A 27,040-nucleotide genomic window follows, 5' to 3' on the forward strand; every position below is an offset into this window, starting at 1 on the left:
CTCAATTGCAGGACAATGAGTTACTGCATGAACAGACTCTGATTTACATATGCTGGACGCTGACAAGTGGCAAACTTAGCACTGGAGAAAAATGCCCTTTAAACACACTTTTAAAACACCCTACATTTTTCCAGGCCTATACAGCATTAGTGAATTTGATACATGTGATTTTTACCAGCGTACCCAATCGATTATATTTAGGTCAGAATGACCTCAGTACTCATGAACATTTTGTCATAGTCAAATTTTTCTAAAATTTAACATTTTCACTGGTTGCTTTATTTGCTTTATTTGCAGCGTTCACCTCAAGCTTAAATTCTCCTTTGGGACAGCTTCTGAGGAAGGTCAACGTTGCCTTCAGACCTGTCTAGATCAGCATGATGAAACTGTTCCTGTGAATTATTCCACTTCACAGTCTAAGACTGGCCTGGCAGCCTCTGTCCCTGAGGTAAGGCCTGCAAAGCACTTAGGTTACTCTGATCACCTCACCTCTGTAGAGACCAAAGCAGCTCAAGTCAGCCTCAGAGAAAGGACACACATTAATCAAATGAAGCAGTGGACTCCTCTTTCCACTCCCCAGAAGCTATTTGTAAGACAGAGTAATTTCAGGGTTTTTTTTTTTTTAATAGTTACTAGGTGTTTACAGGAGCCCTATAAAAACAGCTAAATCCCATGATCTTTGTCCACAGCCATTTCTTGTGCCAAAAATGAATATAAAAGATATTAAAAATTTTTGAGAAAACGTGTTTATAGTAAAGGAGAAGAGTGAAAATCACTACATTTGTCACAAACGTAAAATGCAAAATATTGGGATGATGAAATCTTAACAGTTTTGTTCAAAACAAGAAAATTCTACCTATAATAGCTAGGCCTTTGGTTTTTTTTTTTTTTTTTTTTTTTTTTTTTTTTTTTTTTTTTTTTTTTTGTGGGGTTTTTTTGTGGTTTTGTGGGTTGGTTTTTTGGGTTTTTTTGGTGGGGGGTGTTTTTATGTTTTTTGTTTTGTTTTGTTTTGGGTTGATTTGCTCTCTTACAGAGATTTCTGTTAGCTCTGGAAGCAAATTTGTCACTCAGCTCAGCTGACACATAGAAAGGGGTAGTGCACATAGCTAGTGCTTCAAACACATACCCAAGTGAAATTTCCTAGACTGCTCTTGACATTAACTCTCACAGATAACACTCTCTTAGCAAATTTTGTCTGAAGAGCTTTCAAAAGTTTGTTATCAACATTTCTTTTTGCCTTGAGGACCCAGCCCCTGCCTGAGTGATGCTCCCTGCAGCTGTGCCTGCCTGCAGCCTTTCCTCCTGGATTGACCCTGGATCTGGTCCACGCCCTTACCTTGTCTGGGGCTGTTGTGGAGCAGCATCCTGCACTGCCCACACAGCTCAGTGTCCATGAGGAAACCAGGAATGAGTGGTGTCTGTCCCTCAGACTGGGACCAGTGGTATTTAATGCCTTCATCAATGACAGACAATGAGATGAAGTGCAGCAGCAGCAGCAAATTTGCAGAAGACACTAAGCCAAGTGGTGCCGCTGCTGCACCTGAGGGACATGGTGACATCCAGGGGGACCTGGACAGGCTTGAGGCTCATGAGAGTCACATCAAGTTCAACAAGACCAAGTGCAAGGTCCTGCACAGAGGTCAGGGCAAACCCCAGTTCCAATAGAGGCTGAGGGATGAAGGGGTGGAGAGCAGCCCTGCCATGAAGGACCTGGGGGATGAAAAACGGAATGTTGTCCCTCCCAGCCCAGGCCATTCCGGGATTCTGATGCTGGGTCAGCACAGGCTCTGTCTCTGCCAGGAGCAGCCTTGCTCCTGCTGCTCCCTAAGCCTCACCAATTTGCTCTTGACTCCACCTGGTAACTTCAAGAGCAAGACCCCTCACATGAGAATGACTGTTCCTTCCTGTTAAATGTATCTTCCAAAGAATATTGAGAGATAGCGAGAAGTACAGAGGATAAACAACAAGCACCTGGCCTCAAGAGCATTTTGCTTTTCTATTGTTGCTAAGTATCCTTCTTGATATACAGGACTTCGTTTTTTTCCAGAAAGACCTCAAAATTACCTTGTTAGCCTTTTCCTTGTTCCAGCAACTAATAATATAGAAATTAATTATTCTAAAATCTGGAAGAAAGCCTATGTATAGCAGAGGGTCACTGTATAATCTAGAAAAGCTGGGTATAGCCAAAGTTGTTTCAGTTTCAAACATCCTGAGGTATTATCTTGAAAAAAAGACAAATTCTTGCCATTTCCACTGTTTCTAGAATGGAAAATGTTCAGAACCCCTTTGGGAGCTCAAAATCTTGGTTGAGGACTGTGTGGGAGTATATGTGCGTGCACTGTCAGGGGGAGGGAGAGAAGAACTATGATAAATACAGCATTTTTTGGTGCTCAGAGGAGTTTCGTGTAAAGTCTGCACTACAGCAACTATATAATTCTCAATGGCTTTCTCTTCAAAAATAGGAAATTTCACAAAAGGGAGGAGGACAGAGTAGTTTGTAGAGTTTTCAGTAATAACACTTTTTGTAGCCTCCTATGAAACAACTTCAGACTTTCATGTTTTAATTATTCTAGAACCCACTGTGTTGAGATTGGCAGAAAAACAAGCAGAATTACATATTTTACTAGGAAGAAGATGAAGACCCTGTCCTAAAACCCCCCTCAAGCTTGAGTTAGTGTGAATTGCTGTACCAGGCACGTGTATGGATGGAGAAATTGGCACCAGGAACAAGCAGGCTGAAGAGAGGGGACGTGTGTGCCAAGACATCCAAGTGTCTGCCAAGAACTGATAAGCTCCAGAGACTTCACAGTCCTGCTGAACCCACAAAAACTGATAAACTGAGCACAGACACCCTGCCAAATCTGTCCAAATCTGCTAGCATCAGCCATGGGTTTTGCACCATGCAGGCTATATCCATGAAGGCTGCTATATGCAAAACTATAAGATTGTCTGTCTATCTATCTATGGATATGAATACATAAAACACACACACATATGTAAAAATGATGAAACAAAATGATCTGCAGGGACTTCCTGAACATCCTGACACATCAACACACACCTCTGCTTTTAAGTAACCAGCTGGGGTTGGTCTCCCAACTCCTGCTCCACCTGTCAGTGCAGATGTTTGTGAAGCACACAAAGGAATAAATGAGTGCAATGTGTAATGAGTCTCTTGCTATTAACAACAGCATAACAAAAGATATCTAATAAATGCTGTTGTGATCTGTGTTTTCCCCAGCCTGATCCCAGAGAAGAGGGGATATACAACAACTCATTACTGCAAATTAAATTTCTACATTTTTGTGGATATCACCTTAGCAAGGGTGTCTGAAGTCGGATCCAGACTTTCCAAATTACAGGCTTAGGTATGTTTCCAGTGTGGCATTTTTCAAGTGGCTGTCACCACAAATGGAGGCATGCCCAGACACAGACACAGGGACACCCCAGACCTGGAGAACTGGTATCACAGAATGGGACAAATTTAGTAATTGCCAGGCCACTCACCCAAGCTTCTGGACCATGTGGTATGTAAACTCTAAGAATCACAGTCTCTTCTTGAGACATTCACAGTGTTCCCAAATCAGTAACCTGTCTCTCTTCTAGCAGAGTCACCAGGACTGACTCATGCTCCTCCCAGCCTGAAGAAACCCCAAAACTACCAAACTCGACCCCAACAATAAAATTGCTTCTGTGCCACTCATACCATCTTGCTTCAAGAGGCCACCAAATTCAGATGACCCTTCATGTTTTCCTCCCATCTCCATTCCTCATACGGACAAGAGTCATCTCCAGGGAGAATCAGGAGTCTGATCAAAAAAGTCTTTAAAATTGGGCCTTCTTTCAGCATTCCTCCAAGTTTTTCCCCTTCCTGCCTCATCTCATTAACTTACTCCTACCTGCCAGATGGGTGATCACTGTAATTTTCCAGAAAAAAGTTAAATTGTGTTGCCTATTTACAGCAAAAAATTGAAAAAATGAGCCACTCAAACACTTGTGCAGGTACCAGTCCTGGTGAGTGTTTTTGATAGGAACCTGCTGAGAGGGTTATCCTGCAGCGTGTCCCATTTCCAAGCACTTCACAGGCCACATGCAGTGGAATCTGCTGCATTTTTCTCAGGAAAATAAATGCCTTTGCTTTTGTACTTCAGTTTGAGGCAGAGACCACATCAGATTGTTTCTGAATACAATAGATGACAAGTTAAATGGAAGTTATGCTTTGATGCTAAAAGGAAATAATTTTCTTTTAGAAGGAAGAGATCTGTATCAGCTGGATTTGCAGGACCTCTTGTGGTTAAAGCCCTAACTTGCAGTTCCACGTTTTTGCTGGTGGTGGGAGTGCACCTGTGGCTTTTTCTCTTACAGTTGTGCAAAAGTGAAGGAGAAGATTTGGCTTGAAATGCTAAGCAGCAATGTTAGTGAAAGGAAAGGCTGGACTAAATGGCGTCTGGCAACAGCAAATAATTTCCTTGTGGATTTAAGCTTATAAAAACAAGTTGTTATTTTTGGTTGGTGCTCCTGTATCTCAAGCATACCAGTCAAGAACCATGAAACGGAATTGTCTTACATAGTCACAGAACCACAGAATAGTCCGAAGGAAGGGACCCACAAGGAAGGGACCCACAAGGATCATCCAAGTCCAGTCCAGCTCCTGGTCCTGCACAGGAGAGCCCCAAGAGTCACACCATGTGCACCATGTGTTATAATGCATCAGAAAATTGCTTTTAGAGGACATAGCCTCACCAATTAATATGAAAAATAACCCCCCAAACCGTAGAAAGAGATCCTGTTACTTTAGCTGCCACTTCTTAGCTGTGCTGTGCCTCTGCCAGTGAATCCACATGAGAAGTGGGGCTAGCAGCTCTCCAAGCTTCTCCTCTTCCCACCACAGCACCACAGGGCGGGAAGGTCTCCGATGCCAGTGCCACAACTTCTCCTTTGCTGAGGATGTTTTTGTGGGAAGGCTCCAGCTCATGCCATCACACCATTAACCATAAGAAGCACTTTGGCCCCATGGCAGGCAGGGAGGGCAGTAGCTGTTGTCCCAAAATAGGTTCCTTGACTTGGTATACAAGAGGCCAATGCACACACAGAGTTGAGGTATTTGATTTATTCACAGTTCTGCACAGAAAGGGGTGCTGGGTGGCAAAGCCACAATGCCAGCACAACGACTACCAAAACATTTCAATATTTATACATTTAATAAGCAAAGGCATTAATGTTCATTGGCTAAAAGTTACATAGCTCTCTTATTCATTAGTGTTCTATCTTCTGCTTGTTAATGATTCTCTTGCTTCTCCTGCTAATTAGTCTATTACTCAGGCTTACCCTTCTTTTGGGTCAGTGGGTTTCTTGGGTCCGTGGCTGTAAGTCAGTGGTCACCATCTCCCTCTACCAGAATTACCTTTTACCCAGCTGGAGCTGATACAGCAGTTGCTGAGTTATCTTTTTAGTTTTGGGGTTCTGCCAAATATCTTTGTGGCCCATAAATTCTGCATTCTTCATGTCCACTAGCAGCAGAGCATCCTTCCCCTCAGGCCTTGCTAACCTCCCCCGAGGTCGAAGATCACCTCGAGCCCTAAACCTTAACAAGGTAACTTTACCCACAAGTAATCTATCTAACACCTGGACGTCACTCAAAGATTGCTTTTTAGCTGCTGTTTCAAAGGAGTTAAATCTCCTTTCCTGTAGATGAGACTTGAAAGCATGCGAGTATCAGAGATCGCAGAAGGTCCTTTCCCACGGAAACGTGCCGCTGTCCCGCGTTTGGCGCCGGTTTTCGGCGCCGCCCCTCAGCCTTTCCCGCCAAGGCGGAGGGCGGGGCGCGGCCGGGGCGGGGCCAGGCGCGCGCTTGGCGCGGGTTTGGCGCGCAGGCGGCCGGCGCTTCCCGCCGCGGCCATGTCTCGGCAGAGCACCCTGCTCCGCTTCTTCTCCAAGGCCGCCCCGCCGCCGGCCGGCGCCGAGCCGCGCACCGAGCCGCGCACCGAGCCGCGCACCGAGCCCCGCGCCCGCCGCGCCTCGGGGGAGCGCAATGGCCTCCAGGCGGCCGGCAGCCCGCAGGGCCGGGCGGGCCGAGCGGCGGCGCGGCGCGGTGAGAAGGGCGCGGGGGGCGGCGCGGCCGCCAAGGCCCCCAGGTACCGGCGGGACGGGGGAGGCCGCGGAGCGCGGCCCGCGGGAGGGGAGGCTGCGAGGGGGAGGCGGGACGGAGACGCAGCCGCCGGCGGTCGGAGCGGGACCCTCGGGGTGTCCGTGTCGCCGTCCCGCCGTCGCTGCCCCGGCCCCCGCCGTTCCCTGGCTGGGGTGCCCGGCCGGACCCGCGGGGCCGGCCCGCAGCGGCCTGTGCTCCGGGCGGGACAGTGGCACACCCGCGGGGACGGCGACGGGGGCGGGCGGTCATCTGCTGCTGTTTGGAAGCAGTGTCGCACTCGCGTTTTAAATTTGCTTTCCGTGCTGTGTCATAGAATGACACAGTGGGTCAGGCGGGAAGGGACCACAGTGGGACATCTGGCCCAACCTGCCTGCTCGAGCGGGGTCATCCCAGAGCACAGGACTGTGCACAGGATTGTACTCAGACAGTTTTGAATATCTCTAACCAGGGAGACTCCACCTCTCTGGACAATCAGTTCCAATGCGCAGTCACACACACAGTCGAGAAGTTCTTCGTTAAGTCTGATAGAACTTCCTTCCCTTTGTGTCTTATCCTAATGTTTAGTACCACCAAGGGAAGCCTGGCTCCATCTTCTTGGTATCCCCTCATTTAGATATTTATACATATTGATGAAGTCCCCTCTCAGTCATCTCTTCACGAGGCTGAACAGGCCCAGCTCCCTCAGCCTTTCCTCTTTAAGAGATGCCCCATTCCCATAATCATCTTTGTTGCCCTCTGCTGGACCCGCTCCAGAAGCTCCATGTCTCTCCTGGTCCTGAGCACCATGATAGCAACTGTACCGCAAGTCAGCAAACTGAGTGTCACAGTTGTTGGGTCAGACCCTGCAGGAGTGTCCCAGACATCATCTGTGGGAGTCTGGCAGTGGCTGGGGTGAAGTCTGTGGGAAGGAGGAGAGAGGAAATAAAAGCTACATCAGGTGTTATGCAGTGCAAGTGGTTTTTTATTTATTCATTTTTTGTAGCCTGAGGGTTTTTTAAGTCTTACTCTTTTTCATAGGTGACTGTTTGAAAATCCGTTTCTACAGGAAAAGGGCATGTAGTGACAAGATGAGGGGGAATGGCTTCAAACTGAAAGAGACTAGGTCTAATTAGATATTAGGAAGAAATTATTCACTGTGAGGTTGGTGAGACACTGGCACAGGTTGCCCAGAGAAGCTATGGATGCTCCAGCCCTGGAAGCGTTCAAGGCCGGGTTGGATGGGGCTTCGAGCAACTATGTCTAGTGGAATGTGTCCCTGTGCATGGCAGGGGGTTGGGACTAGGTGATCTTTAGGGTCCCTTTGAACCCAAACCATTCTGTGATAAATCTCTATCTCTGTGGGGATCTGGCGTAACTTGGAGGAGCAAACAAAAAAAAATTTTAAGGGAAGTGTTGGTATGGAAGAACTGTGTAATCCAGGTTGCACCCCCTGGGAGGCTTCCATAAGAGAGCAGAATGCTCAGCTGCAGTGTGCAGTAACATTTTTGAAGAGAGCTGTTCCAAATGTCTGTGCTCCTTAAATGACACATTTGTTGTCTCTGCAGTGTCTCCTGTGAGTATTCTCCTGGGGATCTGGTGTGGGCCAAGATGGAAGGTTATCCCTGGTGGCCGTGTCTCATCTACAACCACCCCACTGAAAGGACAATAGTCAGAGGAAAAGGAAAATCCACTCGTATCCACGTGCAGTTCTTTGATGACAGCCCTACAAGGGGTTGGGTCAGTGTTAAATACCTGAAGCCATATAAAGGTAAGAGAAACAAAACTGTTTGAAATGGAAATATGCCACTTGTTTTGGAATTACAGGCTTGGAATCTAGGATATGTTATTCTCAATAGAGAAAGAGCAGCAAAACCAAGAGTCGAGTTGAGCATGTTTTGTGCTTTGTAAGTGACAAGTTTTTGAGGGTTACAGGTACATTTGTGTTTATACAGTTCTTGAAACATGAAACACAGAGGCCTTTCATTTATTAGATTAGAACAACTAATTAAGCAAACTTAGAGCTTGCTAATGTTTTAGAGATACTTCCTTTATTTTTCCCATCCGTATAAAAATTATGTAAAAGATAAATCCACTTAATCCACCTAGATTTCCACTTCTAGCCCTGAAATCGTTAAAATATTAGGAGTGTCAAACCCAGTTTTTAATCAGCTATTTAGGAACTGCTGTATGTCCAGAATTAAAAGGCTAGGCCCAGGATATCAGGTAAATAAAATTAATTCTGCTGCAGTGTTTCTTCTCAGCAGTTCAGCAGGTTTGTAAATAGAATATATAACTTGAGAATTGAGTGTTGGTGAGGGCAGTGCTTGTAGATACTATCAGAGTTGGTGTTTGTGATACTGAAGAAATGACTTGTGAACTAACTAGTGAAAATCAAATGTAATCAAGATTAAACATTTTGCATAGTAAATCTCACCTTTTTAATAATCATAATCTGTTTTCCCCTTTTTTCATAATTTACTGTTGCTGAAAACTAAATAATTGGCTGTAAACTGTCACATGTAAATCATATTGCTGTAAACTGTCTTGTTGGTTAATCCAATTCTTCACATGTAATACAGTACCTCTGATGCCCCGTAGGATTTGCTTGGGTCACTGAAAAAGCCCTAAATTTAGACAGTTTCTTCCACCTTACAAGTCAGTTTTCCATCTCATGTGGTCATGTAGCCACTTTTTTGTCTCCTCTATACTTCAGTGTGCTGCACTTTGCCATAGTTTTAAATTAAAAGGGTAATGTTATTGCTATGAGTGTTAGCATAATTTATTGCAAGTGTATTGGTCTATTGTTACGTATGTCTTTCCCAAAAGTACTTGAAAACAATCAGAGTATTTTAAGTCTGCAGTTGCACTCAAAAGCAAATACAGCTAAAGGGAATTAATCTGTTTACCAAAAGAAAATTGCCAAAAAGAAGTTTAAGCACAGATTTATCACAGGAAAAGTGTTGAATGCAGAACTAAGTAAAAATATTTAAAATACTTGGTTTGCTTTAAATTCGAACAAAAAGCATCTTTATATACAAAGGAAGAGAGTTAGAGTCTTTGGGTAAGAAAATGGAGATGTTTCTTGGGTTGTGAAATTTTTTGTACCTGAGTAAATGGAGACAGCACAGGGCTGGACCTGTAATAGGTGGGCATGGAGAAGTGGAGGTGCACAGCAGTTGGTTAAGTGAATATGCAGGTGTTGCACACTTGAGTGTGCGGCTCAATTATGAGAAGCTTTTTCTCCTGACATTGTCCAGTCATGTTTAATATTAATGCAAAATATTTTTAGACTGCCTCATTGCATTTGGAAAAGTAAAAGGGAGATCTGCAATTGTTAAAGTGTTGCCTTTGTGCTGTAGAAGCAGCTACTTGTAAACTCCCTGCTTTGCTACTGCAAACTGGGAGCTGATTGTGAGTTAAGAGTTTTGTTTGAGTTGTTTCTGGGGTATTTGGCCTCCTTCAAGTCCACTGTCTGTCTGCCACTGGTTTAGAGCTGAAGCTTCAGTCAGTACTGGTGGATGATGGGATTCATAAGAGTGGGAAAAAGGATCTGAAATCAGTCTGTGGATTGGTTGGCTTTGGGTTTTTGTGCAGGTGGTGGCAGGAGGAGCTGTGGTGTGTGGGGGCTGTACAGGAGGATGAGGGGATGGAGCAGTTATTAATAGCAGGCTTTGTCCATGGCCCTGCAGTGTCGGGCTGAGTGGCCAGTGTGATTGGCCATCAGCTAATCTGGCTAATGGGCTGGGGCTGGGTGCACTTAGAGCAGCAGTTTAGAGGCCAGCAGAGCTTTGAGGTCTGTGCCATAGGTGGCTTGTGCTTAGAAAGTGAGGATAACTGCGGTTGAAGTTATCTGTCATTGCTAAAACAGCCCTGTGGTCTCAGTCAGTCTGTCTGCACTGCCAGTGTGAAGTGTTGAATTCAGCACTCGCCACAGTCGGTGTGAGGGTGTTCGGAGCTCAGCTTAGGAGTGCTCACATGTGCTAATGAGTTACAGAAATAGAAGCAGTTCTTCACGTGTTCATGTAGGTTGGCATTTCATTTGTGTGTGTACTTTCCCCAGGGGTAGTTTATCAGGTTGAAGGAGTGATAGGTTGCTTATTTAAGATGTGGTGGGAATGAGTGGTAGCAGCACAGAAGTTTACTGATCTGAATATGAATGTTAGTTGTCTGAATACATTTAAAAGTGAACTATGAACACTGGATAAATGCTAGACTGGATCAGTTCCTAACAAAACTGTTGTTTTACAGGTTCATCAGACAGGGAGACGATGAAGGGAGGTATGTTTTACAGCACAAAGCCTGAAATTAAAAGAGCCATGGTACTGGCAGACGATGCCATGAGCAAAGATAAAACCAAGAGGCTTGAACTGGCAGTATGCAATGAACCTTCAGACACAGAGGAGGAAGAGGAAGAAACTGAGGTAAAATGTTTCTTAATTGCTGTCATTTGCAGAAATATTGCTGGAACTTAGAAGCTGTGACTTGGAACTAAGCATGGAATATCCTGCAATTCCCTGGTACAGTAATCACAGCTTATATCGTCGTTAATCTTGCACGTGTATGAATCCATATGTCTTTTTTTGTACTGCTTCTGTGTTGTCAGGTCATATGCTGGTCTCTCATCTTTTCTAGTTGGAAAGACAAGTCTCTTTGGTGTTCTGTATGGTAAGGACAGACCTCAGAATCTACTCAACTTCTCTGACTCTTTTCCCTCATCACTCCTTGGTGACCTACTTTTTCACTCAGAAAAGCTTTTTTTCTGCTGCATCATTTTATCTTCTCTGTCTGCAATTCATAGTCCAAGTTGCCCTAAGTTTGATCTGAAGTTTTAGTGTGTCTTAATGTATAAATTTCTAGCTTTTTGACTATTCATCTAAGACATTAAATTGAATTTTTGGAGCCTACCCTTATCTTGTGGAGCAGCACTAAAATACCAGTTCTTGCACCATTAATACCAGTCTTGGTGGAGTAACTAAAAAGTGACGTTTTATTGTATTGTATTTATGTTGTGTTGATTCAGCTATTATTTCAATAGCACCATATGTCTTGGAATAGATTCCTTTGATGAGGAAAGGTATGAGGAAACTGCCAGTGGGATAGTGGTTTCCCTTAGCTCCTCATCAACTCATCCAGTGTGACAGTGCCCTGAGGGACAGGTGCCACTCCAGGCATCGTGTTACGTGCAGTGGCACTTTGTGCTCGCTGTGGTCTCTCCACTGGTGGTTTTCCGTTTAAGTTTGAGGATGAAAAGGCAAATAATGGAGTTGCTTTTCTTTCTCCTGCATGTGTCACATTCTTTTTTGTGTCGTTTAAATGCTTTGTTCATCAGCATCACAAATGCATAGTAATTAATGAGTCTAAAAACACAAATAAGAGTAATTATGCCACTGGCCAGTAGCAGTTAGTTATCCAGGAAAAAACTGAGTTCTGTTAAGGTAGATGGAATTGGCTGTGACTCTGCTGTCTCTTGCTTGAAGCATCATAGGTACTGTGTTACTGCACGTTTTTGCACTTCTTTATGCAGCAGTATCTTTGTAACCAGAATTATCTACAGACAAAATAATTTATTTTTCCAGGAGATAAGTGAAGATGCATCAGGCAACAGTGAAGACTGCAGTAGTGAGGAGGACGTGAAAAGCAAAAAGCGAGCGATAAGCAGGGAAAGAGCTGTAAAATCCAAGAAAAGGAGAGTGTTGGATTCTGACAGTGACCACGATGGCTCTGATGTGGAGTTCAAGCCTGATGGGAAAGAAGCAGCAAGCAGTGAGGAAGCCAGCAGTGGGGTGGATGAAAATGAGTCTTCTGACACAGAGACAGAGAGTGTTGCAGAGAGCCCCATAAAAGTCCCTTCTAAGCGAAAGAGAAGTGAGGTGAAAAAGCCTGCTAAAAGGAGTAGCTTGGGAAATGGATGTTCTGAAACACCCAAAAGAGCAGCAACAGTATCTTCAGAAGCCAAGTCTAAGCTGACGTCATTTGCAGCACCTGAAAGTTTTGAATCTCAAGCAAATGCTTGCAGTGGAGGCACTGGTGGCATCTCAGTGTGGGAACACGAGAAGCTTGACTGGCTGCAAGAAGGGAAGAGGAGAGATGCACATAGGAGGCGTCAGGGTGACCCTGATTACGACCCCTGTACTCTGTATGTGCCTGAGGATTATCTCAACAAGTGCACGCCGGGTGTGCGGAGGTGGTGGCAGCTCAAAAGCCAGAACTTTGATGCTGTGATTTGCTACAAGGTTGGAAAGTTCTATGAGATGTATCACATGGATGCAGTCACTGGCGTGAATGAGTTGGGCCTGATCTTCATGAAGGGCACCTGGGCCCACTCAGGTTTCCCAGAAATTGCTTTTGGCCGGTTCTCCAGTATCCTGGTGCAGAAGGGCTACAAGGTGGTGCGCGTGGAGCAGACGGAAACGCCGGAAATGATGGAAGCGCGCTGCAGGTCGGTGGGGCACTCGGGCAGGTTTGACAAGGTGATGCGCCGGGAGATCTGCAGGATCATCACCAAGGGAACCCAGACCTACAGCGTCATGGACTGCGACCCCTCCGAGAACCACAGCAAGTTCCTGCTGTGCGTGAAGGAGAAGTGCGACTCGGCCGGGACGCGCGTGTACGGGGTCTGCTTCGTCGACACCTCCGTGGGGAAGTTCCACGTTGGCCAATTCCCAGATGACCGCCACTGCTCCAGGTTTAGGACTTTGATAGCTCATTACACCCCTGTGCAGGTGCTGTTTGAGAAGGGGAACCTGTCTGCGGACACACAGAAGATACTGAAGGGCTCACTTGTTTCTTGCATTCAGGAAGGGCTGATCTCGGGTTCCCAGTTCTGGAATGCATCTAAAACACTAAAAGTCCTTCTTGAGGAAGGATATTTCAAGGAGAAGCAGAATTCTGAAAATGGATGTTCTCTGCCCTCTGTAATCAAATCTCTGACTTCAGAGAGTGACTCCCTGGGATTAACTCCTGGTGAAAACAGTGAATTAGCTTTGTCAGCTCTTGGGGGATGTGTCTTCTATCTCAAAAGATGTCTGATTGATCAGGAGCTGTTATCACAGGCAAACTTTGAGGAATACGTCCCTGTGGATATTGCTACTGCAAAAGCCATGGGTTCAAGTAGTTTGTTTGCCAAAACTGGCCAGCGGATGGTGCTGGATGGAGTCACCCTGATGAACTTGGAAGTCCTGCAGAATGGAACCAATGGAACCACAGAAGGAACTTTGCTGGAAAGGATTGATTCTTGTTGTACACCATTTGGGAAGCGACTCCTGAAACAGTGGCTCTGCGCTCCGCTTTGTAATCCTAAATCCATCAATGATCGTTTGGATGCTGTTGAGGACCTCCTGGCAGTGCCAGATAAAATGTCTGAAGTCAGTGAGCACCTCAAGAAACTGCCTGACCTTGAAAGACTGCTCAGCAAAATTCACAGCATTGGTTCACCACTCAAAAGTCAGAATCATCCTGACAGCAGGGCCATCTTTTATGAAGAACTCAGATACAGCAAAAAAAAAAATCGCTGACTTTCTGTCTGCCCTGGAGGGATTCAAAATAATGAATGAAATTGTCGAATTCATGGAGGAGATTGCCAGTGACTTCAAATCCAGAGTCCTGAAGCAGCTGGTCACCCGCAAAACCGTAAATCCCGATGGCCGCTTCCCAGACCTGAATGCAGAGCTCACAAGGTGGGACACTGCCTTTGATCACAACCATGCTCGGAAGACAGGAGTGATTACCCCAAAAGCAGGTTTTGACACTGATTATGACAAAGCACTGGATGATATCAGAACTATCCAGGAAGATCTTCGGAAGTACCTGGATAAGCAACGCAAGCTGCTTGGGTTGAAATCCGTGCAGTACTGGGGAACAGGCAAGAACCGGTACCAGCTGGAAATCCCAGAAAGTGCCGTATCTCGTAACCTGCCCGAGGAGTACGAGCTGAGGTCGAGCAGGAAGGGCTACAAGCGCTACTGGACCAAGGAGATCGAGAAGATGCTGGCTGCCATGGTGAGCGCCGAGGAGCGCCGCGACGCCGCCCTCAAGGACTGCATGAGGCGCCTCTTCTACAACTTCGACAAGAACAGCAAGGACTGGCAGACAGCTGTGGAGTGCATTGCTGTGCTGGGTAAGAGCTCTGCCTCCTTCTGGCAAGCAGAACTGCCCCTGTGGTGGTGAAATCTCATCTGGGGAAGCTTGTTGCCAGTTCTCAACTTGTTGTTGAAAACTCTTGATTGTGGTAAGGGCGTTGATAACTGTGATTCCCTGTTTCTTTCCTGTCACTAAATAGCAGGAGCGTTGTTGGGCCTTGCAGTGTTTGCAAGCTCTTTCTCCATTCCTGTTGTGTGGTTGTAGGTGTGCAGCCAAGTGTTTCAGTGTAGCCTGGTGGGCCTCACTGCTTCCAGAGCCTTGTGTGTGGATTAGTAGCTTCTTATTAAATGGAGGTATAAAAATCTAACCTGCTGGTAAGCTTCCTTCCACCTGAGCAGGATGCTATCTTGGCATCCTTTAAAAAAAAAAAAAGTGCTCAGTATCAAGCCTTGAAGAAGGTAGTCTACTAAGAAGGCTTTTCCAAATCTTCCTTAAATTTCTGGGATAGAACAGTCTCCTGCATTCCCCTTCTCAGGACTGGCATACATCCACATACATGTGGATTTTCTGCTGAGGCACTCTGGGATGTCTTTGTTCCAGGAAAAAATAAAAGCACTCTGAATGCCACTGGAGCAGAAAAGGGCAGGCAGGAAGGGAGTGTTGGCTGGGAATGGATTTGCTGGGAGAGCTGGGAAGCAGTCACATCAGGTACACCATAGCCCAGGGCAAGTGCTGAATTGGTTCCCAGCGGAGAGGAATTCAGTGTCCAAGCTCAGCTGTAATGTATGTACATAAAGCCTCTAAAATCATAAAAGTCTCATTTTGTAGGTGATCAGCTTTTAGAACCGCAGGGCTCAGCTAACTGAGGGGTCTTGTGCTGCTGTTCTCTGCTGGACCAACAGAGTTTTAATATTTATACAGTTTTCCTCTGGCAACTTTCAACAAGAATTAGGATTCTTCACAAAATAATTCACTGTCACAGAAGCTGATTTCCTCCTTACTTGTTCTGTATGAAAAAACAATGCAAGAAAATAGTATTTTATACATGTACTTTTGAAATGAAATTATGTGGATTTTAAAGATTTTTGAACTAAAAAAACTATAGAGGAGCACTTTTATCATGACATCTGTAGAAATCTGGAAGGAATAAGGAGAAATACTGTCAATATTTCTACCTTTTATTTGTTTTGGAGTCCTCCTTGGGTGTTTCCCTTATGAGGAGAATGGAAAAAAAACCAGAAAAATGTTCCTACAAAATAGCTGTTCAGTGAGTAAATGAATTAGTGTATGAAGAAATTTGAAAGTGTGACTGACTGGAATTTCTCTTAACTTTCTAGATGTCTTGATGTCCCTTGCTCACTACAGTCAAGGTGGTGATGGACCCCTGTGCAGACCTGTAATCCTGCTGCCTATGGATAATGCTGCTCCCTTCCTGGAACTTAGAAATTCCCGCCATCCATGCATCACAAAAACTTTCTTTGGGGATGATTTTATTCCCAACGACATCGTGATAGGCATCAAGGATGAAGGCAGCAGCAGTGAGGCCTCCTGTGTGTTGGTAACTGGCCCAAACATGGGTGGCAAATCTACGCTTATGAGACAGGTGATTGTCGTGTGTTCCAGGGTACCTCTGGGGTTTGGGTGAGAGAATTAAAGGGCATGGGTGTCACAGAAGGTCCCAGGAGTGGGACCTTCAGGGTATGCAGGCTGGTAGAAATTGCCCATGTTCAGACAGATTTTCTGCTTTAGAGAAGTCTAAGTTTTATTTGTCCTAGGAGAGGTGGTTGGGAAAAAGTGATAGAGTACCATTTATTTTTTCAAGTGGCTTATCCAGTTCTTGGCATCAGCTGGCAAAAGATGCTTCTGCAGGTTGAACAAGATGAAAATAGAGAAAATAGAGATCAGCAGGGAGGTTGCTCTATAGACACTGCTTGCTGTGATAATTTGTGTTTTGAAGGCTTTCAGAGTAGTTCAGTCCTGCCAGAGATGATGCTGCTGCAGCCTAGAGCTGCTAAAGCAGTGGGAAGCTTTATGCACTGCAGTCCTTGTTTTAGGGGAAACACAGCTTCTTGCCCTCGCTGTGTGTGTGGAACTGAAGCTGCAAGCACTAGTGCAAGTGCCCATGTCCCTGTTTGCCGTGCAGGCTGGTCTCCTGGTGGTCATGGCCCAGCTGGGGTGCTACGTGCCCGCGGAAGCCTGCAGGCTCACGCCCATCGACCGCGTGTTCACACGGCTCGGCGCCTCCGACAGGATCATGGCCGGTGAGTGTCTGACACACTGCTGCACACAGGGCTCTTGACAGCAACTTTCTGCTCTTGCTTCGAGTGGCAAGTTGGAAAGGGGACAATGTTTTGCAGGGAGAGCTAGGCACTCTTGTTGTTCAGAGTGGAGACAGGATTGTACTTAGGCTTTAGTTTTTTCATGTGTATGTCCGTTTGGTTTTTGACAGACTCATGGGATCACTTCCTAATGATTTTTAATATTAAAAGCCTAACTCCCAGCTGGATGCAAGTCTGAGGAATATCTTTTTGTAGAACTGATTATGTTCTACTCTCACTGATGCCTTTTTCTAAATGTTCTGAAACAGGACAGTGATGTTGGCACAGCTGTTGCATAGGAGTTGTTTTTGTACCTTCTTTTGCAAAGACTGTTGTTTCAATCGGAATGCGTTATATTTGAAATCTGATTTTTTCTGATGAGGAAGAGACGCAGATGTCCTTCTTGGAAGCAGTAGTTGACAGTTCTTGGAGTATTTTGTTCCTTTAATGGCAAGGAAGACACAAGTGGAGGATGACACGACAAGTGGAATAGTAAAGTCTGCCAGTGGTGATGGGCAAAGTGCCACTGGGCAAGAAAAATAAAATTATTGTTGTGGTAAGAATAGTATCACTGCTCATTTAAGGAGAATACAGATTTTCTGTGATCTCTCTGCTGAAAAATGGGTCAGTGAATATGAAAGGAGTTAAGCCCACTGAACTTGTTGCACAGAAGGAATTTGGAAATGAATCATTCGGAGTTCTTAATTAAAAATAATATTTACACTTCCTCAAATCAAGGCTTTTTTTCACAGCTAGAGAACGTTATTAAGGCTTTTTTTGCCCAGTTTTTCTCCATTTAGTTTAATTTCAGTACAAGAAGGAATCGAAAGTGTGGAAGAATACTGAAGTGCTTATGGTAGAGATGAGAAGGGCCTTTCCTTCAAGGAGAGATGGTCTAGCAAAACATAGCATTTTCAATTTTTTTTTTCAGTTAACTGAGAAGTATACTTCTGCTTTGACAGCTCACATTGTGAGGGTGAACATTGCACAGAATGAGCTTTGAAATGTGTTCTTGATGCATTTGTTTGCACACTGTGTAGATAGGAAGGCACAGCAAAAGTTTTTCCATGGCAACAGTGGATGTCAGCAGGACTTTTATGAAGTTATTTTTTTCAGTAATACAATTTTAGAGCTTTATTTTCTGAAGAGAATAAATTGTTATTCTTAGATATTGTTTAAAACATATTAAATCCTGATAATTTCTTTAAATAAATGCAGAAAATCAGGATTGGTGGACACTGCTTAATAACTCATATTGGGAAACTTATGTTAGGGCAAAGTCATACTCATGCCATGTGAGTACAGAAAATAAATGCTTGCTTTTACTGGAATAAATTGCATTAAATGCTGCTACTTGTGATTATTTGTAACGATCCCCACAAAGAACAAATAAATCCTGACTTTGTAAGCATGGCTTTACCATGTGGAAGGGTATGAATAATTGTGTACTTCTGCTCGTAATCTGCTAAAACCAATTTGAGTTGTAAATTTCAGGCCTTGTATTATCTGGGTTGCTGAACCTCCCATGAGATGCTTGAGCCTTACCAGCAGAATATTGCTTTTGTTATATTTAATTCAAGGAAATCACGAACAAATAAAGCCTTTGCTATCCAAATAGTTCCCTCATGACATCCTGACCCAACCAGTAATTCCGGTCTCTCAGTCTTAGATTTTCTGCTTGTTTTTTTTACTGGAAAGCCACACACTTTCGGCCTGTCCTGTGCATTTAGAGCAAGCAAGGGTCAAAATTCTCCCCATCTCGTAGCCCTTGTGCCCTTTTTGTCTAGCTGTTACTTTTGACCAGTGCTCTTTAAAGTAAGCAGGTGTGTTGGCCTGAAAACTTGATTAATTGTGCTTGTGCCTCTACCTGTATTCTAAAGGAACCAAAAGTTGTTTTTTCGGGTGAATGGGAACCTGCTGTTTTCACACTGGGAAAAAAGTGTCATGTTTTTCTTCACTTTCCGTTTGCTATTGAGTTTCACTTTAGCTCAACCCAGATTCTGGTGCTGATTAAATGAGGTTTGGTTCTCAGATCTTTGACTACTTCATGGCCTTTTTTTTTTTTTTTTTTTGTCATTCCTTTAAAGGTGAAAGTACCTTCTTTGTTGAATTGAGTGAGACTTCCAGCATTCTGCAGCATGCAACAGAGCATTCCCTTGTTCTCGTGGATGAATTGGGTAATTAGACTATTTTGTAAGAGATGGAAGCTAAATCTGAAGGATGAAAGACTGGCTTCAAGGTTTTTGGGCTGTCTGGCAACTAAGTACACAGGGCCAGTTTCATCATAATGCTGCTGGTGTTCAAATGGTGTCTCAGCCTCTCTAACAAGAACCCATCTTGGGTACCCTGGGAACTCATCACCACCTCCCACCCCCAGTCATTATTACCCTATTTCCAGCTGTGGTTTCCTGCTTTTCCTTTGCATAATTACTTGCAGCAAACCTCAGGACAGCAGAAACACTTTTTCTGCAGTGCGAAGGAGGGTGATTGTCATGGGGCCAATACTCAGGTCACTTCCCAGAGATGGCTCTCGCCCTCACTGTTGTTTGTTTGTCTTGTGCACAGCGGGGAGGGGAAAAAACAAACACTACAAATGCACTGCTGCATTTCTCTTCTGGGTGTCTGTCTCTCCAGCAGCATGCGAACCATGGGTTGTTCTGTCCATGTGCCAATGCTGTCCCATTGTGTCCCCAGGCAGAGGCACGGCCACGTTTGACGGAACAGCCATAGCGAGCGCGGTGGTGAAGGAGCTGGCAGAGAGGATCCGCTGCCGGACGCTCTTCTCCACTCACTACCACTCCCTGGTGGAGGACTATTCCCACAGCGCGGCCGTGCGCCTGGGACACATGGTACGTGCTTGCTCCTGCTTTTCTGTGCTCTTCTGCCCTGAGAAACGTGTTTTGAGAACAGGGTATGATGTCCCGTGCATTTCTTAGGCTGCGGGTCAGTATTGCAAAGTCTGACTTGTGTTTTACTCTTCCCAGGCATGCATGGTTGAAAATGAGAGTGAAGATCCAAGCCAGGAAACTATTACGTTCCTGTACAAGTTCATTGAAGGAGCCTGCCCAAAGAGCTATGGCTTCAATGCAGCAAAACTTGCAGATATTCCAGAGGAAGTCATTCAGAAGGGGCACAGAAAAGCCAAAGAGTTTGAAAAAATAACCATCTCACTGAGAATATTTAGGTAAGGCCTTGGGTTTCTGTATCTAAGTTGCAAATTGCTTATAAGAACCCATTTTAATATTTGGTCAGTGGCTTTTGCTCAGTCACAGCAAGAGGGGCAGTTACAACTCCTTTTGTGAACATCAGATGTTCTATGGGAGAGCAGATATGATCAGCAGTATTTTAAGCCTTGGGTCACTGTGCCAGTCTGAATTTGCACGGAGTTGCTGGGGGAGTGCCACTGCCAGCCTTTATACTAGGCCCAGCATCCATGTCTCCTAAAGCTGTTGCAGCAATGGGAATCTTAAGCTTTGCCCCTCAGTGTCTGTGTCAGTAAAGGCAGTTATTTCCCTCAGGTACCTGTGCCAGGTGGTGGATGGAGCGATCAGTGATGCAGACGCAGTTCAGAAACTCACGGCAATGATCAACCAGCTTTAGGAACTCGCACGAGTTTCTCAAGAAGGTGGGAGCAGACAACATTATGATCTAATAAACTTTATTTTTTAAAAATGACCATTTTTCCATTGTCTTTCCTAGGAAATTAAACCCTTTAATTCATACCTACCCTCTACATAATGGTTATTGAGTACTCCACAATATATTAAGTCTAGATGTTATGGTACATGCATACACTTTCAGGCTGTTGATTACCCACTGTCACCAATACACATAAATGGAAAAAAGCTATGAAACTGTATAGGGCTGTATATATACTTGTCTCAGCTTCATTAGAGCAGGAAATTGCTGTGATTTCCAGCAGGTTATGTAAGTAATGTCCAGACTGTTCAAAAAAAACTATGAACAGAGTAAAGTACAAGACTGTTTTGAGGAGACTTTCTACTGTGTACTTTAAAACATAGTAAAATTTCTTTCACAAAACTTAGTTACATGGGTACTTTGTTTTATAGTGCATTATAGTCTAGGAAGTCTCATTAAAACACTCGCTTTTCTTTCTTTTGTTAGGGTGGTTTGAGTACAGACTATTGCTGGGGCAGGGGAGGAGATTATTCTAACTTCAGAGGACACCAGAAAAATTGCTGGATATAATTTAAGATTAGTGTTTTCTCTTTCATAGAAAGAACGTACATACTGGGACATGAGTACAGTTACAGCAAGTCTAGGTGTGCTAACAAAACAGGACACATTCAAGTACAATAAGATTTTTTGCTTGAAATTAGAAACAAACTACATGAGATTAAAGCATTAAAATCATATTTCTCAATCTGAATAAATGTTAAAAAATCAAAAGAAATGCAGAAGTGCTAGCTCACATTTTTACCATGTTACAAAAGCAATTGGTACCCATGTCCATAAAGGCAGCAACAAAGAATGCTGCTTGTCTACAGAATAGTACTACTGCAAATTGGACTGCGTTTCAATGCTACTTGTAAAAACACCAGCTCTTAGAAGTTGGTATCTGTACAAAATTGCAGCTTATTTTTCTTCACTTCTGTCCCTTCAAAGTCTTTGTTTACACAGTAATGCTAAAACGCCCAGTTCTGTTATCCTGAGTCAACATATTGCCACTTTCTTTTTTGGTAGGTTGAGCTCCATAGTGTCAACACCTCACACATCCGCTTTAATACAGTCTCTTTCTGCAGAAATGGGCAAGTGTAACTTCCTCCAAAAAAAAAGTTTTAATAGTTATGATATTAGAATGGCAGGACTTTCTTTCTGAAAAGGAATTCAGTTGTGCTGCAATGTATTAGATTCTATAGGTGGAGCAGAGTCATATAGTGTATCTGTATCATGTGTAGGCTCTCCGGCAAGCGTACAAGGATTGGACAGTGTTCCAGCACCACAGTCACAGAAAAACCTACAACACAGAGAGACAGCTTAGTGGCCATTCCCTCCTGCTCTGGGAGCAGCCCCACACCCTGGCTGGAAACATACCTATCATGTCTAATAAATTCTACGTCGTGTCCTTGATGGCACTTCTTGATGCAGTTCACACAGATGGCGTTACGGTCTGTGGTGTTGCACGTGTGACATCTGGGGGGAAAAGCAACATGTTAGGCAGGAACCAAAGACTGACTACTTCTCAAGGGAAGTGCTCTAGGAGTCTGGAGGGCCAGAAATGCACTGAAGGAAGGAGGGTGCACAGGACTGTAGAGGTTGGGAATTTTACACCAACTTGGATTTCACAGCACACTTTTTGTTACTTGTCACAAACAGTTGTGCTGTGCAATCCCTTGGGCTCAGGTTCACAGAAACAATCTTTTCCTCAAGCCCAAAGTCAATTCCAGAAAATGGGAACTTGTTAAATCCTCTTCTGTTGCAGCTGAGGGAGAGCACACATTTATGTGTTCACTGACACCCAGCAACTGTTCTAGGGGCCTTGCTGGAAAAGAAAGGGGGCTTATTGGAAAGCCTTACTGTAGGTGACGGGGAAGAACCTGTTACCTGTAGAAGTCATGCATCGGGTAGCTGGTGTAGCTTGAGATCTTATATAAACACTGGCCTCTACTGACAGCTTTCTCTATGGCATCTTGATTGTTCATTATTTTGTTATCTGTTGGAGGGAAAAAAAAATAAATCCAGGACTAATCACATCTGGATCAATGACCTTTTTTTTTTTTCCTTGAGCATTGAAACAAAGAGTCCATTTGGAACAGTTAGCTCTACACCTGCATTTCACTTCTGGTATTCAAGAATATAAAATCCTCAATGCCCATGTGTCCAGCGTGCCATGCACTCCTGAAACAAGTAGTAGTTCCTCTCTGCACATATGGCATGAAATACATGATAGTTTTCATTTAAATACTTTTCTCTGAACCTGGCTGTTAATAAATGCTTAGAGCCACACAAGCCTTTCTAGCAGGTGTAAGTTTTCTGCTGAGAAGCCTGAAACTCAATGTTTGAAAGCCTCTCATTTATTGTAAGGCCCTTTACACATCCCTTACAAGGAGGAAAAGGATGTCTCTTTCCCCAGGAAAGTTAAGGAATAAGGTACTTTCCAACACAATGGAAGTGGAAATTAGGTCTGACCAGCTCCAGTACTTCAAAGATGTGTCCAAGGCACAATGAATTTGACAATTCCCTCTGTTACTCAACTACCTGATCTTCTGTCTACTCCCAAAGTGCACCTCAGAAAATTTTGCCCACTCCCAGCAGCATCAGAGCACCAAGTGATGCCATCAGGAGGCCCAGGTGCTGGGAAACAGGGAGCCAGAGCTTGTGCTTCAAGAGAAACAAAGCATCCACAGGACAGGGTTTAGCAGCTACAGGCAAGGATGTAAAAATCCTGCAAACTGAACCTTTTTCTTCCTGAATAACCTCCTGGAACTTTTTGGCATTCAAACCATCATTCCTATCTTGTCCAAGAGGATCCTGTTTCATGCACACTTCTTCACTATATAAGGGAATTTTATGAATGTGAACTGTTCATATTTTCTGAAAAAAGTGTTTGGGATTATGAATATTCATGCTTTTAAATCCTAAAAGCAAAGTGAGGTGTGTTTCTTTACTGGACACTTGTTTTCAGATATGTGAGAAAGACTTTACATTGTACTAACTCACAAATGGAGTGTGAGATGGGCCACAGATCAGGAACCAGTTCAGAAGTGGTTTTGAGACAAGGGCTGATCAGAGAGTTTGAATATGACAGCAAAACCTCTGTTTGTCTAAAAATTTTAACACAGCTTAATGTGGCTCATTACCTTCAGCTGAAACTTAGTCACAACTCTGCTTAAGGTGGTGCCAAGCTGTGAGCCACAAAGGGCACAATAAACCCAAGACCCAGCACCAAACAAGTGACCAAACACAACCCAGGAGGACTTGGGCTCACCTTTCATTGTGACATTGACACCAGATGCTAGAAATAAACCTCCAAAGCGGTTGTTGAAAATCTGATTGCCTTCTAATGTTGCGGTCGCATGATTTGTTATTTCAATACCTTTAGTGGGTCAGGGGGACAAAGGAGAGAAAAGAGAGTGGCAAAGTTAAATCCCTGGTGGTTGTACATTTGTACCTCTCTCGTAATCTACAGCTTGGTTGGTTGGGTTTTTTTTTTAAGCCATCATAAACTCAAGGGGAAGAAAGGAAAATAACATAGCTACAAAACTGCACTGTAATTTGTTATAAAACAGGTTCAAATGCTGCTGCTGAATCCTTTCAAAGAACTACAGCTGGCATGCATGGTTTCTGGGAGGAACAACACATTACTAGTTTATCTGATAATAAAATGGTACTATGATCATGTTTATTTTCAAAGGGGCTATGATTTTTTGGGTGCTTTGAGCTGTCATCTTCATGTACATTTGAAAGTTCTTGTGCACATACCTTACCCTTTAAAAAATATCTTTTTTTTAAAGTTCTCAAGGTGGGCACCTAAAATTCATTTCTTTAATTCTTAGCTTTTATCAGTAACCCGTGTCTTCCAAGTCATTTGTCCAGGACTGCTCTTGACAGCAACCTATCCTTCCCCCCCACCACACTGAAACAACACCTTTAGAGGCTCTTCTCAGAAAACTTGCTTCTTCTGAAAGAAAGATGGGAGAAAACTCAAGAATGCAATTTTAGTTGGAATGGAATGCAAGACGTATGAAACTGTGATGATTAAACAGTAAAATTGCAAAAAATCACTGTTAAACATTCTTCATCTCTTTTGGAGAAAGAAACGCTCATTTTTACAGTTTTCAACTTTGTGGAGTGAGAAGTTGAACTTGAGATGCAATTCAAATCTCTTTAAATATATATTTGCTCTGTTTCCTAGGTTTCAAGGCAGTGATAAGATATTCGTACCAGCATCCAGCACATTGACTAAGAGTATGTACTAGACAACTTTAGCAATTGCTTCTAAAATAAAATAATGAAAAGTATTTCACAAAAAAAATGACAAGACAGAGTATGTGTCATTTCCCAACATGCTGTAAAATAGACCTTGACTACAATTCTGAATTCTCAAATGACTTTTAGAATACACTGAAGAATATCCCAGTCTCTTTTACAACATCTAAATACCACGGGGGAAAGAAACTCAGAGTAAGCTTTGTGAAGAGCTCACTCCAAGCTTCCAAATTTGATTTAAACAGCGCAAACCTGCAGCAAATCCATCGAATATTCGGTTTTTCCTTAGCACGGGGTGGCTATTGGTGCTGATAAGAACACCAGCTTGAGCATTCCTGAAGATATCATTCTCTTCCAGAAGACCTATGACAGACAACAAATGTTGCATTTGAGCTTGGGAGCATTTCCTGACCTGTAACCTTTCTGTGAATTATTTTCAAAGGATCTCACGTGTCACAATTCTGCTAATAATTCCTTTCATTTGGAGAATATGCACCAGTAGTACTGACATCAGTGATACCAGTTTAAAGTAGTTCTCAGTGTATAATTTTGGAAGTGTGTTTTTTCAGTACACAGCATGGAATCTGCGATCATAGGCACCACTGCAGAAAACTAAGTCTTTCTGCTTTCCAAATTTTTCTTTGATTTTTCTAACACCTCTCTCTTCTTGTCTTCTAAACTGAGCAGACTGCCAAAGCCAGGCGTTTTCTTGTTATATGACAGAATTACTTTAAAACACTGAGTTAAAATTAAAACTCACTTAGAGGAAGTGATTATCTACAGACTATCAGAAGCTGGTATCAGGACGCACAACAGTCAGGGGATTTCAGACAGCGAGCACTTCTGAATTTACAAGTATACAAAATATTCCTTAAAGATCTGTGAGGCTTTTTCCCCTGAATCTTGAACACTCTGACAGAACCCTAAACTGCTCAGGTGCATGATTCTGACTATATGATTTGAATTCAATACAGTGTTTCAGTCAAATGGCAAAGCTTACAAAAGCAAATGGGATAAAAGGACTGTCCTAAGCAGCAATCTAAAGTTATCTTGCATAAGATTAATTACCTCTCTGCCTCCCACAGACTTCAGTATTACTAATGTAATTAAGGCTAAAAAGCGTTAGGATATGTTCGCTATAACTATTTTATCACTCCAGAAGACAAGAGCTGTGTTTCTAAAGAGCACTTTAAAAAGAACACTGCTTAAACTGAAATTTAACTCTTATCTAGAACATTCAGTGAAAAACAGTAAGGGGAAAAGTTACCTCTTCCCCCATTAAATATACAGATGCCTCCATCTCTTCCATCATGGATTTTATTTCTTCTTAGTGTAGGATTACTGTCTGTTTTAATCCATACACCAGCCATTGCATTATCAAAAATTTCATTGTCTTCTATAAATCCAAGCCCTAAAATTGAAGGAATGGTGGAAAAAAAATCAAAAAGTATAGTAAATGAGAAGATAATATAACACCACAGAACACAAACAATTCTGGATAAACATAAAAAAAAAAAAACCTACCAGAATTATAGACAAGAATACCACCATTCTGACCACCCCAGATCTTGTTGCGTCTAATTTTGGGGTTGCTTCCAGTTCTATAGTGAAATGTAAGCAGAAAAGGCATTTAAAGTCACTAAAAATAAGTAATTTATAGTCATTTACTACATCCCAAGGCCAAACATCTCAAACACCTCTAAAGAAGTGATCCATGGATCTCACTGCTTAAAAATCTTAGAATATATAGTTCTTTCCAAAAACGCAAACATAATTAGCTTTACAGACTATTAGGGCCACACATTCCAGTCAATAACCAGGCTGTATTTGTGGTAACTTTCTTGTAGGTTAAAGCAGAGAGTATTCAGACATACTGGATTTCAAAAAAAGTTATTTTTATAAACAAAATGACAACAACAGCTAAAAACACACAATAGAGCACATAACAAGCTACATCTGTTTTGGCACAAAATCAGAATAAATGTTACCTTATCTGAACCCCTGAGTACATGTGATTATAGATGTCATTGTCTTCTAACACGCCATGTCCATTGTCATAAAAATAAACTCCAACCTAACACATCAAGAATGATATTATTAGTTCCAAAGTAATGAGGCATAAAACCACAGGACTTTCTTTTCTGTGGCCCCCTTGAAACCACAGAGCAAAACTCACTTGTTTCCCACTGTGTATTCTGTTTCTCCTCAAGACTGGAGTGCTCCCTGTTGTCACCCAGACTCCAGCCAAAGTATTGCTGTAAACTTCATTTTCCTCAATCACACCTTGTCCTTTTTCATGCTAAATACAAGATGGTTTAAGAGTTAAGAAAACCTGCTAATCACCAATCTTTTTCCTTCTGTGCCCATCCCTCCCACCTCTGGCTTCATTAGTGTAGCAAAATAATTCCTTTCCATTTGCGTAAGCTTTTTCACTTTTTTAAAAAATAACAACATATGATGATTTTGAATATTTGCCATAAAACAAAGAACACCCTACATGTAAATTATTCTGTTTGAAGGCTCTGCAGTGGTATTTCTACATGTCTGCTGGCTGTTGGTAGGAGAG

General features: G+C 43.2%; 2 protein-coding genes across 4 annotated transcripts in view; one reads left to right on the forward strand and one right to left on the reverse strand.

The window, feature by feature from the left end:
* Positions 1–6,015: 6,015 nt before the first annotated feature.
* Positions 6,016–20,199, forward strand: MSH6 (mutS homolog 6). Its single transcript, XM_066316339.1, is given in 11 exon segments — positions 6,016–6,134; positions 7,693–7,895; positions 10,376–10,548; positions 11,704–13,623; positions 13,625–14,243; positions 15,544–15,809; positions 16,350–16,467; positions 18,612–18,701; positions 19,219–19,373; positions 19,509–19,708; positions 20,043–20,199. Coding segments are annotated over 10 exon segments (3,783 nt in total). The 5' UTR covers positions 6,016–6,134; positions 7,693–7,735; the 3' UTR covers positions 20,125–20,199.
* The window catches only part of FBXO11 (F-box protein 11), a 69,820-nt gene continuing 62,945 nt past the window's right edge, over positions 20,166–27,040 (reverse strand). For all 3 annotated transcript variants that reach the window (XM_066316341.1, XM_066316340.1, XM_066316342.1), the window contains exons 15-23: positions 26,651–26,773; positions 26,463–26,548; positions 25,999–26,075; positions 25,742–25,885; positions 24,727–24,837; positions 23,474–23,581; positions 22,090–22,198; positions 21,580–21,678; positions 20,166–21,502 (exon numbers count right to left, since the gene is read on the reverse strand). In XM_066316341.1, the coding sequence (XP_066172438.1) occupies positions 21,373–21,502; positions 21,580–21,678; positions 22,090–22,198; positions 23,474–23,581; positions 24,727–24,837; positions 25,742–25,885; positions 25,999–26,075; positions 26,463–26,548; positions 26,651–26,773 (987 nt within the window). In that variant the 3' untranslated portion in view covers positions 20,166–21,372. The remainder of the gene's footprint in view (positions 21,503–21,579; positions 21,679–22,089; positions 22,199–23,473; positions 23,582–24,726; positions 24,838–25,741; positions 25,886–25,998; positions 26,076–26,462; positions 26,549–26,650; positions 26,774–27,040) is intronic.

The sequence above is a fragment of the Sylvia atricapilla genome, chromosome 3, assembly GCF_009819655.1.
Source record: "Sylvia atricapilla isolate bSylAtr1 chromosome 3, bSylAtr1.pri, whole genome shotgun sequence".
Classification (NCBI taxonomy): domain Eukaryota; kingdom Metazoa; phylum Chordata; class Aves; order Passeriformes; family Sylviidae; genus Sylvia; species Sylvia atricapilla.